At 35.2% G+C, this 14,394-nt stretch overlaps 2 protein-coding genes across 47 annotated transcripts in view; one reads left to right on the plus strand and one right to left on the minus strand.

Moving 5' to 3' along the window:
- Positions 1 to 14,394, minus strand: part of LOC127495149 (NACHT, LRR and PYD domains-containing protein 12-like) — a 400,157-nt gene that overhangs the window by 194,372 nt on the left and 191,391 nt on the right. For 12 of the 44 annotated variants that reach the window (XM_051861702.1, XM_051861703.1, XM_051861706.1 and 9 more), the window contains 2 exons: positions 6,070 to 6,141; positions 729 to 905 (listed from right to left, as the gene is read on the minus strand). The exons of 7 other annotated variants lie outside the window; for them this stretch is intronic. In XM_051861702.1, the coding sequence (XP_051717662.1) occupies positions 729 to 905; positions 6,070 to 6,141 (249 nt within the window). Of the gene's footprint in view, positions 1 to 728; positions 906 to 6,069; positions 6,142 to 7,236; positions 8,953 to 9,168; positions 9,265 to 9,377; positions 9,400 to 11,534; positions 11,649 to 14,108; positions 14,223 to 14,394 lie in introns of those variants that run through there. 25 more of the 44 variants (XM_051861730.1, XM_051861727.1, XM_051861731.1 and 22 more) reach the window with 6 other exon arrangements.
- Positions 1 to 14,394, plus strand: part of LOC127495187 (uncharacterized) — a 287,303-nt gene that overhangs the window by 1,841 nt on the left and 271,068 nt on the right. The gene's annotated exons all lie outside the window — the stretch shown is intronic.

Genomic DNA, 14,394 nt, shown 5'->3' on the forward strand with positions numbered 1-14,394 from the left:
TAAAAAGGGCAAATAATATAGATAAGGATATCACTCATCCCTGTCACAATTTGTTTCAGCTCCTCCCATCTGGAAGACGCTTTCAATCAATCCGTGTACGCACGAACAGACTGAAAAACAGTTTTTCCCCTTAGCAATAACTTTGTTGAACTATCTCCCAGACCAAGTAAAATAAGTTACTGCTCAAGAAGTTCAACAAGAACATTTATGCTGCTATATTTTAAATTACTGCCTTAATTAATGGCTTATTTTTTATAGCATTATCTATTGTATGATATCAATTATTTAATTATTTATTAGTGACTATGTCATGTTTTTAACTATTGTAATTAGATGTTGTTAGTCATTTGTATTGTCTTCTTAATGCACTTTGGGGTTGGCACAAGATAAATTTCGTTGTGTTACACATTGACAATAAAGTACTTGACTTGATGTAAAGTGGGACAACAACAATCATCAGGCTGTTGGCGCCCTCTGCAGGCATTTGTTATAATACATAATATAATTGTTTATACAATGTATATTATATTGTGTATTTTAAAAGTGTTGTTTTATAAAACCATATGATTACTTGCTTTTGATCCAGATATTATTGCCCCATTGTTATTATATTTGTATTTTAAGTCATGTTAAAGGCCATTGTTTGCTTAGGTCTATTTTTATTATCACAAAAAACATCTGATTACTTGATTGAATCAGTTTCATGTGAGAGTCACATATGATCTTACCACAGTTTCTCCAGTTTACAGTGAGGATTCTCCAGTACAGCAGAGACTATCTTCACTCCCGAGTCTCCTAGATTATTATATGACAGATTCAGATCTCTCAGGTGTGAGGAGGGGTTTGATCTCAGAGCTGAAGCCAGAGCAGCACAACCTTCATCTGTGACACCACAATTAATCAACCTGTAGAGAACAATGACACACTATTCACTCTCTCAGATCAACAGAGACTTCATTATCAAAGAGAAACCAATAACATAAACTCAAATCACCATGTTAGATGATCTTGATCTGTGTCACAGAGAACAAAACATTATCATAACACACCTGCAGTCAAATTCAAGCAGGAATAATACATATATTTACATGTATGATCATAATTTTTGCAATATCTCTTTCTTAAACAATTAATTATATATGTCAGTGAGTTTTACTGTTATTCTAAGAGATTATATAAAAACTGATATAACAAATTAAAACTGAATATTACATAAAAATCTAGAAAAATTGTAACAGGAGAGGTTAATGTAATGAACATTAAAGAGTCATGAAACCCCCCTCTTTCAGCTCAAGTCTACCTCACAATCATCTTAAATGTGTGTGATCAGCTAGAGATAAAAAGAGCAGAAAAATCTGGCCACGCCCCCATTATTTAAAAAATATATATTTATTTTATCACATTAAAAGATATATCTTATATTGTAATAATACATACTATTGTCCTGCAGCATTTAATAATCATGATAATAATTAATATATTATATAATATAATAAAATTATTAAAAGAATAATTATTAAAAGTACCTGCCAAAAGTCTGGAAACAATTATTAATTATTTTGAAATAAATCTCTTTTGCTCACCAAGGCTGCATTTATTTGATCAAAAATACAGAAAAACAGTAAAATTGTGAAATATTGTTACAAATTAAAAAAAAGTTTTCTATTTTAATATATTATAAAATGTAATTCATTCCTGTGCTCAAAGCAGAATTTCAGCATCATTACTCCAGTTTTCAGTGTCACATGATCTTTCAGAAATCATTAAAATTAGATTTGAAGCTCAAGAAACATTTCTGATTATTATCAATGTTGAAAACAGTTGTGCTGCTTCATATTATTCTGGAAATGGTGATACGTTTTATTTTTCAGTATTCTTTGAAAAAGAGATGAACAGCATTTACAGTATGTGCATTTATCAAATATATTACATTTATTAAAGCATTTATTAAATAGAAATATTTTGTAACATTTTAAATGTCTTCACTCTTCTCACTTTTTATCACTTTAATGTATGATGAATTATAGTATCAATTTCTTTTTTTTTTTTTTTCAAGAGAACGAAAAGTAGCAGGAGAAAAAGAGCAAACGCTTCAAAAAGAAACATTCATTCTCTTACATCATATGAACACGTGATATAAAATTGATGAATGGTAATTTGATCATGTTGTTTCAATAGATTCGCTTGTAATGAATGTAATAATAGTTTGGGGTTTTAATGTTACTTTATGAATGATTGAAATTGCATAAAAAATTAATTTGATCAATATAAATGTGAATTAAACGAGATTCCTCTTCAGTTATCAGAAATTAATATTCTTCGTTTTGCTTATCTTTCTGCACCTCTTTTTCCATGATCATGTTTATTGTTAGTGTTTATTTGTTTGTGTACTATTTTTTGTTCCATTAGTTTAGTTTTGTTGTGTGTAAATCAGTCTCCAACAAAGGTGTCGTGTGATGCAGTGGCGAGGCCAGAAATGTTAAAGTGAGGGACTATTCTGTCCTCTGCAGGCGTGTGTGTTGGGCAGCATATACAGACAGATAAACATTGTAACGTGATGAAGAGGCTTCACTGCTTTGTGTGCTTGACGCTATGAATCAGTAACAAATAAAGTTTTTCGAACGGTAGTTTAATTAAACCTATGGCAAACAGCGCCATCTAGCGGGGAGGAAGGATTACGTCAGATATGACATGATACTGACCTTGGTGAAATATGGCCGACCTCAATGCCTACTCTAAAATTACATCATTTTACAATACATGGGATAAAAATAATGACAATTAAGATTAGTTAAATGTGACTAATTTTTATCCAACAGTTTCATGAAAACAACAAAATCCATTCATTAATAAAATAACTAATGAAAAAAATATGAAGAATAAACAAAGACAAATAAGCATTTTACAGCGTTGAGCAGTGTAGCCAATCACAGACATGTCTGTTGATTTATTAAACACAATGGCCAATCAGGTGTTTAAGTTAGAATCCACTCACCGCTCAAAGTCAGAGTTTTTGTCCAGTGTTGAGTTCTGCACGCTCGTAAATCCTCTCATTAATACAGTGTATATGGCGGGCCGGAAAGTCCAAAATAAGACTAATGATTTGTCGCGGGAAGTCACTGTACTATTGTCAGTGGCTACTGCGTTTCCCACTGATAGGCCAGCGGTGGATCTGTATCCGCACTCTCCTCACGCAGCAGGCGACTCACTTTCCTCACATGGCGGACGGAAAATTAAGTTGACTAATCAACAACATTATGATAGAAGTACCGGTTTGTAAAATATTTTAAATAAATCTAATTCCTCTTCACTCCCGTTTGACCAAGATAGCACATTACCAAGAGATATTAATGAAGCCAGCTTGCTAAATATTTTTTTTAAAGTGAGCTAAAAATATGTTTTACTGATGCTAGTGAATTATTTTTCTTAAGTATTCTAGGTATTATGCAAAAAAAAAAAAAAAAAAAAAAAAAGGTACAGAAGCTGTCACTGAGACCCCAGGCATGTAGTCTAACATTTAGGTAATATGTACACTTTTGGTACCAATGTAGGCCTACATTTGAGGTACTAAGCACTAATCAAAGGTGTACCTCTTTGAAAGGGTACTGCCCCAGAGACAGCTTTTGTACCTTTTTTTCTGAAAGCGTGTTGTCTTTTAATAATGTTGTATTATTTTTTTTTTTACCATTTTCTGTGTAATAATTTTATCTTTTATTATCATATAAGTGGATTTTCATTTTTATCTTATATTAATGGTATTTTTACTTCTTTTAATGTGAAGTAGGCCTACTTGGTGTCTGTTGTAGGCCATAATGCTTTTTATTGTAAAGTACTTTGAGCTTCATTCCTTTTATGAAATTTGCTGTGAATAAAGTTTATCATTATGACAACAAATAATGATATAGTTTAGCAACATATGATACAGTTAAGCATCATCACACACCGAGTACGTTTTCCCAAATTGCATGTTTGCAAATGTGAAATTGCATTTTATACAATTCAATGAACATGTAGTTAATATAAGTGACTTACATTTTTGATGCAATATTGTCTGTTTATGGCCAACGAAAACAGTTCCAAAGATCATACCAGAACCTTTGCCCATCTCCGATTAACACACAGCTTTGTTTAGACTGATTCAATGATTCAATTACCCATTTAAGACGTTCCCTGTGTCCTATTGTGCATACTATCCACCCTATCTGCCCTAAATAGTATTGAAAATGACTAATGTTACATACTATTTAGGATGGATAGTATATGTACATTGAGACGCAGGCATTCAGTTTGATTCTTAAATGAATCAGCCGTTTGAACGATTCAGCTGAATGAATGACTCAATGACTCACCCATAAAGACAATCACTTGCCGCCACCTACTGGCAGTTTAATTTCATATTTATAAGTATTCTAAATATACATTATTTCATTTATACAGTGGCAGGAAAAAGTATGCCTATGTTAACCCCTTGGAATGAACTTGTCATAAAATGTAATCTGATCCTCATCTAATTCATGCCTAAACACTTTGAGATTTCTTTGTATCCATTAAAGAAGAATGGACAAAAATCCCTCCTGAACGTTTTGCAGGTCTGATCATTGTGTTTGTATTGTGACGAATTAGATCACATTTTATGACAAATTACTGCAGAAAACAGTTTATTCAAGGGGTTCGGATACTTTTTCCTGCCACTGTGTGTGTGTGTGTAATATATATATATATATATATATATATATATATATATAATATAAGGTCTGTGTAAATACATCTGAATGCCACTTCTGATGCAGAATCTGTTTCCTCTGCAATGAAAAAAAAAAAAAAGATTTTGTTTGATACTGATTTCATTTGATTTGTAAAGCCTTATAGTGACTTATTATCTGATTTTATGTATTGATAAAGAATATGACATGAAAGATGAGAGCCTGCATTTAATAAGGTTAGGAAAATATTGCCTTTATAAATGTTATAAAAAGCCATGATAATCAATTTAAGGGGCCATATACAAATATGCTGATTTAAGTAACAGAAAACTGATGGGAAAATTGGAACAAAAAATATAAACTTTACTAGATACGATGTTAGTTATCGTGTCATCAGTATTTGAAAAGGGCACAGATTTTATCATAGAGTGAGTTGCCAGCTGAGGAGAGTCAGTCGTCCGCCATGTGAGGAAAGTGAGTCGCCTGCTGCGTGAGGAGAGTGCGGATACAGATCCACCGCTGGCCTATCAGTGGGAAACGCAGTAGCCACTGGCAATAGTACAGTGACTTCCCGCGACAAATCACTAGTCTTATTTTGGACCTTCTGGCCCGCCATAAGTGTAGACATTATGTGAATAAGAGATTTATTGAGCAGTGTGGACAGCTTCATGGATTATAATGGAACTTCATGAGATTGAATCATCGTGATGAACTAAGATGAGTGACAGCTTTTTAGTGATTATAAAGGGAACGCTCTAGACTTTCTAGACTATATATAATACATTCAGAATTTGAGAAGATCTTTTGTTTTTCATGCTTAAGTGACATCCGCTAAATTCATGTATTTGAGCAATACTTATTGTCATTTATGTGTGATTTTTCGCCTTATTATTATTTGCTGTCATTTGATTGGGTGGAGCAGCCGTCAGTCTGAGTGGGTCAGTGCCACCCTGACCTTATGTAGCCTCACCACTGATGTGATGATGAGAGTGAAGATGATTGAATTCAGCTTCAGATATCAAACACATTAACTGTGATTCATCTGAAATCATTATATGTTCATTACAATCCCAAACACTCTGATTTGGTCTCACTAATGTATTAACATTTATATTAAATTAAAATTAATATAGAAAAAAAGTCTAAATATAAATGTTTATCATACATGCATTATAAATGCATATATTTGAAAATAAATTTCTCACACAAATGTCATAAAAACGGTTACGTAGATCACAAATCAGGTCAGAGAGGTGGAGGGTTTAAAAGCTGAAGTTTTTTTTTTTATTAAATCATTAATTTATAATGTTTAAGTTAGAAATGTAATAATGTTTTAACAGTGCTGATTGTTCTCAGTGTTACTTACCGAGCTGATCTAGTTTCTGTAACCACAGGCAGCAGCTTCTGAAGAACTTCATCTCCTGTGTTTACTGCGTCACTATTTGAATAAAAAACAATTATTAATGCTAATAATAATATCATAAGTAAATAATACATTACATTCCTTGCTAAATATCCTCGTATATTTTTTTAATTAAACACTGCTTTATAAAGGACATGTGAAAATGTTTTTTTAGTATCTAACTGTAGAAGCTACTAAACATATTCAGCAACACAGATTTGTTTTTTCTTTTTCTTGTCAATGTTGCTGTGGCAGGTCTATTAGTCTTCATTTACACTACAACACTCAGTGCACAGATCTATTTTGACATCGGATTTTTCTGTCCAGTCTGTTGCTATGGTTATCAATCATCCTCCAGTTCCAGGATTCTCCACATATTGATATTGGGATCTTCTCAAACAGAAGGCTGCATCCTAGTGAGGTTGTGTCTTTCCTAGTCCAGTCCTTCTGAGGCTTGTAGAATGAGACGCTCTAGTCATTGTGCATGACTACGTCACACATGTTCCCGCCCCACGATCACGGCACGAAAATACTATTAAAACTTCATTTTGAAAACATACTTTGCATTAAAAATCTTTATATTAACAGGCATTTTTATTAATGCAGTGCAGTGAATGACAGCCGTCTGTGTCTCCCAGTGTTTTACATTATTGTCAGTTTAGTGTTCAGTGATTAATTTACACCAAAACAAAAGATAACATGTATGACTTCATCTCCAAAAACATTATTTTTGTCTTACATTTCATAATGTACTCAGATAAACTCAGTGCCGACTCGTTTTTCATCAGTTCTTTTTCCTGAATTGGAATGTGTGCAAAGGATTGTGGGAGATTGAAGGACATGAAGGATACACTTGACACATCCTTCAAAATGAGCTGAATTAAGGACATGAAACTAACTCTGCCTTCAAAGGATCCTTCAAATTGAGACGGTCTTCAGAGGCGCTTGATGACGTGACAGTTGAGATATACAGCCTTACTAGGACACAGCCTCCATTTGAGAAGCTCCCGCAAATTATGTACAATATCCCAGAAATCAGTCTGTGCCCCGTGATTTAAACACCTCTGATCTCTATGTTTCTCTTTGTTCATAATGTTATAGACTGTAATGATTGAACTCAGTGTTACTTACTGATCATTTCTGTGTCCAGTTAATCTGTACAGGTTAAACTCCTTCATTGTCTTCTCTGAGGTCAACAACACAAAAACTAAAGCTGACCACTGAGATGAGGAGAGTTTCACTTTACGTAATCCTCCATATGTATGAGGTTGAGCTTCGTTCACTAGTGAAAGATCACCCAGTTCATTCAGACAGTGAAACAGATTGATGTATTTATCTGGAGAGGGATTCTCACTGATCTTCTCTTTAATATAGTCAGCTGTTTTCTCATTGTTGTGAGATCTGTTTCCTGTCTGTGTCTTTAGTTCTTGTAAGAGACTCTGATTAGACTCCACTGACAGACCCAGAAGGAAACGAAGGAAAAGGTCCAGATGCCCATTTTTACTGTCTAAAGCCTCATCCACAGCTTTCTGATGGAAGTCAGATAAAGTGAATGTGAAAAACATTGAGAGGTCAGAGAACATCTGTGAACAGTTCTTTATAAAGGAGAGATGCACATATAGAGCTGCTAGATGTTCCTGAATGCTCAGATGAACAAAGCAGAAGACTTTCCCCTGATACAAGCCCAACTCCTCTCTGAAGATCTGAGTGCACAATCCTGAGTACACTGATGCTTCTGTCACATCAATGCCACACTCTCTCAGGTCTTCCTCATAGAAGATCAGGTTTCCTTTCACAAGCTGCTGAAAAGCCACTTTCCCCAGTTTGACAATCATGTCTTCATCTTTCACTTTCTTCTCATAGTCCTTCTCATGTTTGATGTTGGTCTGAATGATCAGGAAGTGTGTGTACATTTGAGTGAGAGTCTTGGGAATCTCTCCTCTCTCTGCTTCACTCAACATCTTCTCTAGAACAGCGGCTGAGATCCAGCAGAACACTGGGATGTGACACATAATAAAGAGGCTCCTTGATGACTTCAGGTGTGAGATGATCCTGTCGGCCAGACTCTGATCTCTGATTCTCTTCCTGAAGTATTCCTCCTTCTGTGGGTCACTGAAGCCTCGTACCTCTGTCACTCGATGGACACACTCAGAGGGGACGAGATCAGCTGCTGCTGATCTGGAGGTGATCCAGATGAGAGCAGAGGGAAGCAGATTCCCCACAATGAGGTTCGTCAGCAGCACGTCCACTGAGGCTGATTCAGTCACATCACACAACCTCACATCGCTCTGAAAATCCAGAGACAGACGACACTCATCCAGACCATCAAAGATGAACAACACTTTATATTCATCACTGGATATTTCCATTTCTTTTGTTTCAGGGAAAAAGACATGAAGAAGATCTGAAAGACTGAGTGTTTTGTCCTTCATCAAGTTGAGTTCTCTGAAAGGAAGTGGAAATATGAGCTGGACGTCCTGATTCTTTTTCCCTTCAGCCCAGTCCAGGATGAACTTCTGCACAGAGACTGTTTTTCCAATGCCAGCGACTCCCTTTGTCAGCACAGTTCTGATGGGTTTGTCTTGTCCAGGTAAAGGTCTAAAGATGTCACTGCATTTGATCGGTGTGTCCTCTGTTTCTGCTCTCCTGGACTGTGTCTCAATCTGTCTCACCTCATGCTCATTACTGATCTCTCCACTTTCACTCTCTGTGATGTAGAGCTCTGTGTAGATCTCATTCAGGAGTGTTGGGTTTCCCTGCTTTGATATTCCCTCAGACAAACACTCAAACTTCTTTCTCAGATTTGATCTCAATGTGTTGAGGACTTCAGCAGGTTTAGAGTCATGGCTGTAAGATTAAAATACCACATTATTACACAAGTTAATGTAAAGTGAACAGCCATAAATTACAAAATGGATTTTTTGTTTGCTGTATTATGGGTCACAGAACATCATTAGTTTTCTGAAATGTTTCAATTATTAATCATGTGTTTGAGTGATGTGTGATGTGATGCAGCACCTAAAATTAAACAACAACAACAACCACAAAAGTCCTACATTTTACCTGAAACCAGGATTCATGCTTTCATTAAAGTCTTGTGGTTGAATCACGGGCGTGAACACAGTTTTGTTTTTAACTGGTCTGGATAGAAGATTTGACCTTAAATCAGAATGAAAAAAAAAAAAAAAAAAAATCAGGCACTTCAAATCCAGATCATTACACTGCTGTTTATTAATAACAATTTCATAAAAATCAAATTCTATAAGTATTACTTATATAGGAAAGATATACTAGTGGCTTCTCCATAGAGCAGTTACTCTTCACAGACACACAGATGGACTCTGGGTTTGATCTCTTCTGCTGGACTGAACTGGTTTTAAAACTAAGTAAAATAAAAAGCATACAGACTTATAGATATATATTGTACACTTTTACTGGAATCTTCTGTCTTAGGAAAGACCAGGGAGTGCTGTAACACTTTTGCTTTAATATCTGTAACTCAGTGGTGTTTTGCTCTGTGTTTCAAACTTTGATTAGTTATTTTGAGAAATGAACTTACTGTAATACTAGGAATTAGGAATTCAAAACAACTATAGAATTACAGAATGAATTCAACTCAGGTGAACATCATCCACGATCACATGACTCTTTTAAATGGCATACTTTTTTCAAGTGGTGACCCTGAATAGTCGACGATTCGATGCTTCGATAGGAGGAAGCTGATTCGACTACCAATCTCACAGTCGAATCTCCGCAGAGGTGTTATGAGACGAGATATGGGGTGCTCAATATCTGACCTACTGGTTCTCTCCCAATAGGTTAATATACAGCCTATTATGATAATGCTATAAATAAAAATGTGAAAAGAAAGAAGCTTTTAATAAATATTTTCAATGTGTGTGAATAAATCCAACCACCATTGTGACAGATTTAAGTTTCACTTCCATGATCCGTGAGCGACAGAGGGCATCTTGGCAGCAGGGATTAAATCTTTAACAATTGGATACTTTGAAATGGTAAAAGATGATCCAAAAAATGTAAGAAGCAAGTTGTGCTAACAGATCATGTCCTACCGCTCAACAACGACAAACACTGCGGCGCGCTTCTGCCGGCCAATGTTATCGAGCTGACTAGCGCACTGAAAAGACTCAAACGGACACAGGCAGATCGCCTGAAAGACTGGATCTTCGATCAGGTAGGGTACAAGTGATTTCAAAACATTTCAGCCGGTTCTAATTTGAGTTTTGGATGCTGTGAATGTTTAGCTAAAAAGGCTGCCACTCCAGTTTAGCGTTTATTGTCTCTGCAGTTAAAAAGACAAAGTTGACAATTCTGTCAACTTTTTTAATAATTTCTTTAATTTTAACTTATTTATTGATTACTCTGGGTTTTGATGTTCCCCTGCACTTTAGGCATTTTGCACTTGTGACTTGATTATGACTATTTCATTTCGTTTTTTTTTTTTTTTTGTTTTTTTTTTTTCTTTTATTAGAACGGTATATTCTGTTCTAATTCAGTTCTGTAAATTAATTTTTTTTATTGTTTTTCGGTGCATCGATGCGCCCCACCTGCACAACTGGGATTCAAACCCGGCCAGTGTCTTCTGCTAATTATATCAGCATTAAAGAACTCCAAACTGCTAGATTAAAATAATAGCGGATTTGTCTCTAAAATGATTTCCAAAATGATGGAAAAATCGACTTAAGTGAGAAATTTACTTTTGCTATGGTTAAATAAATGTTAGACGATATCTTCCAAAGACTTGAATTTTGGCGCATTTTTTTTCTCTATATAGTGTTGATATGGCAACTAGTAAATACACTAACAATATGCTTTAGCATGTGTGCTAAAAAAAAAAAAAAAAAAAAAAAAAAAAAGTAAAGTAAAGTATAATAAAAATAAATATAATAAAAGTATTTATAAAAAGTGTGTTACAACTAGCCCCGCATTAGGTTGTGCCCCGCTCACCCCTATACCTGAGATTAGGTCGTTTGAGTATCTTCAGCAAGCTGACGTGCAAACTGACGCAAATGAAAGTGAAAGTAAGTCGCAGACGCTCAACACACTTATTATCTTCATTAAAAGTAATGAGACTGATGATCTTACCAGTGCTGTTGCCGCGCTCTCTCCTATTTTGGTCATTGATTTTGAAATTAGCTGATTATCAATAAAATACAGCTCATTTCTTACTTTTGGTGATGTCAATGCCGTTAAATCTGCATATAGCACGGGAATTGAAGATCGGATTTATATCCATTTTGCTGAGACGCATTTATGTGGCCAAGTATAAATAGAATCGTTTTAATAAATCAGATATCTATCTGATCTGTAAAAATGCATGAAGTGACCAGGTGTAAACAGGCCCTGAGATTACTGTGTTCGTGTTACAACTAGCTTCATGTTAGGTTGTGCCCCGCTCACTCATATACCTGAGATCAGGCCGTGTGTCTTCACTCTTAAACGTTATTGGCTCATCCATAGACCAGTTACTCTTCACAGACACACAGCTGGACTCTGGGTTTGATCTCTTCTGCTGGACTGAACTGTAACAGAGAACACATTCAGTTTAATCCTTTAGCAGGGCTTTACACTAACATTTTCTTTGGGAGCACTTGTGCTCCTAATAAAAAAAATTTAGGAGCACTCTCTGATCAATAACAGACATTAACTTTCCCATTACAGGGTGATATTTGCCCCTTTAAATTAATTTCCAGGGGCATTTTTACCTTTATAAGAGCAATTTCTTCTAATTGTATAAAATGTATGCATCATATTTTGTCAATTTCTTAAATTAAAATAGAACATTTGTTTTTAAATGTTACTTTAAACAATACATTCAGTTAGAACAATAAAACCCAATCAGACTGTTACCAATCAAAAGAAACCATTAGAAAATGCATCTTTGCACTGCAGAAGTGGCACAGAAGCTCCATCTGAAGTGGTATTATTTAGACACATTTACACAGACTGCTTCATGCAGCTCATTGGTAAATAATGTTGTACAAATGTTTTTAAATATAATTTTTTGGATTTAGAAATATGTAAAAAATTCAACTTTAAGGCCCAGTTTCACAAATAGGGCTTAGCCTAAGTCAGGATTAGTTCAATTAGGGTATTTAAGTAGCTTTTATATATGTACCAAAGAAAAAAAAAACATTTCTGGTGTGCATCTTGAGACAAATCAATGGCACTGACATATTTTAAGGTATGTCAGTGCAAGTTACATACAGTTAAAACAGCTCAAACATGCATTTTAGTCTGTGAAACCGGGGGTAAAAGTTTGACATTTTAAGTAAAAACAGTCTATGTAAAGTGTAAATATGAAAAAATAAATGTAAATATTAAAATAAAACCGCCAGTAGGTGTCGGTAAATCTTAATGTGCGAGTCATTCAATTGTTTAAAACGCAGATTCATTCAGGAATCACCGTTGCTTGAGATGTGCAACAGTTCTGGTGTGGCTTTGTTTGAAAACATGAATTTGGGATTTTCCTTAGTTGTCAGTTATAATCATCAAAATTAAAAGAAATAAACATTTGAAATATATCAGTCTGTGTGTAATGAATGAATATAATATACAAGTTTCACTTTTTGAATGGAATTAGTGAAATAAATCAACTTTTTGATGATATTCTAATTATATGACCAGCACCTGTATATCTTTTAAGTTATTAATCAACATTTCTCTTTCTGTTAAAGCATTTCTTTTCCTTTTCAAACACTAAAAAATAATTTTGGATATTGTCTGTACCTCTCACTGAGAGAAAAGAACATGTTATCAGTATGTTTTGGGAAAGTTTCCTGCTCAGAGCAGAGCTCAGATCAACTTCAGCCTTGAAGAAGCTGTGAATCATGTGTATCTGTGTATGTGCGCTAGTGTTCTGTGCAGGTCCTGTGTACTGATGGACAACTGGCACTGCTTGAGACCCCAAAAGGACATCCAGTACCTAAATCCAGAGTCCCCTCATCAGCAACGTGACGAATGGAGATATGCTTCTGACTATCTGTCCATGTGTGGAAGATTACCAAATTTGTCTATTTTTCTTAGCCAATCAGAATCATTCAGCCTGAAGTAATGACATAGTTAGTTGACTCTGTTAGAGTATAATTGTTGTGGAAATGTGAATGTACGCAGAGCGGCTTATGAACTCCTTGTGAGACTTGAAGCTGGCTTCTGCTGATGAAACTGCAAACTATTCTTCATTAAATTTTCTTCAATTTATTATTTTTTTTAAACTCTAACTCCGGGTCTTTATTCAACATATCTGGTCTTTTGGGTCTTTAACTGTAAAATTCCCCTACAAGCCGCAACACCGGTTACATCACTTGCTGAATAACAAGATGATGGATGAAGATCTGGTTGCAATGTGAAATGTAAAAGCACATATTTTGTGTTTTTCGTTAAGAATAATAATGAACCCACCCACCATTCCAGCAATTGCCTCCTCCGAATTGCCGCTACTTCAAAAGCGAAAGTAATATGCGCACAGGCATTCGTAATGGTGTGTTTTTTAAATTAATTTTTGGAGGCATTTTTGCCCCAAGTCCCCGTAATTTCCAACCTTGCTTATGATAATCCAAATGTAGCATTTCCAGTTAATTTGGCTGAAACATCAGCAGCATGAGATGGTCTGGTAACTGTGCATCACCTGTTTTACCTTGTAAACAATCTTTGAAGTGTAGTCTGACGCGCACATCTTTTGCACTTGCTCTGACTGACTGAAGCAAAGTCTTTGAATTAAGGTATGAAAAGCAGTCAATTGCAGTACGAAACATAACTGTTGTTCAGTGTAAATGCATTTTGGGAGTTTTTTGGGAGATCTGTTCATGAGAATCGATCAAGTCACTCGCACCAGTGCGCCTAAATTTTTTTTCCACAGTTGCACACAGTTCTTTTCAATCGCAAATGCAAGCGAAATGGTCGCAGTGCAGAGCAATGTTTAGATTACTGTGTTCATGTTACAACTAGCTTCATGTTAGGTTGTGCCCCGCTCACTCACATACCTGAGATCAGGCCGTGTGTCTCCACTCTTAAACACTGGTGGCTTCTCCATAGACCAGTTACTCTTCACAGACACACAGCTGGACTCTGGGTTTGAGCTCTTCTGCTGGACTGAACTGTAACAGAGAACAGATTCAGTTTAATCCTTTAGATGACTGTGTTCATTCTGTATGATAGGAACTATATTAATATAAACACATTCATCTTTCATCTAAAAGCACTTTGAGGAAACTGATTTTTTTTTTTTTTTTTTTCATGATTTAATATTTCATGTTAGTTTTAAAATAA

The sequence above is a fragment of the Ctenopharyngodon idella genome, chromosome 15, assembly GCF_019924925.1.
Source record: "Ctenopharyngodon idella isolate HZGC_01 chromosome 15, HZGC01, whole genome shotgun sequence".
NCBI lineage: Eukaryota > Metazoa > Chordata > Actinopteri > Cypriniformes > Xenocyprididae > Ctenopharyngodon > Ctenopharyngodon idella.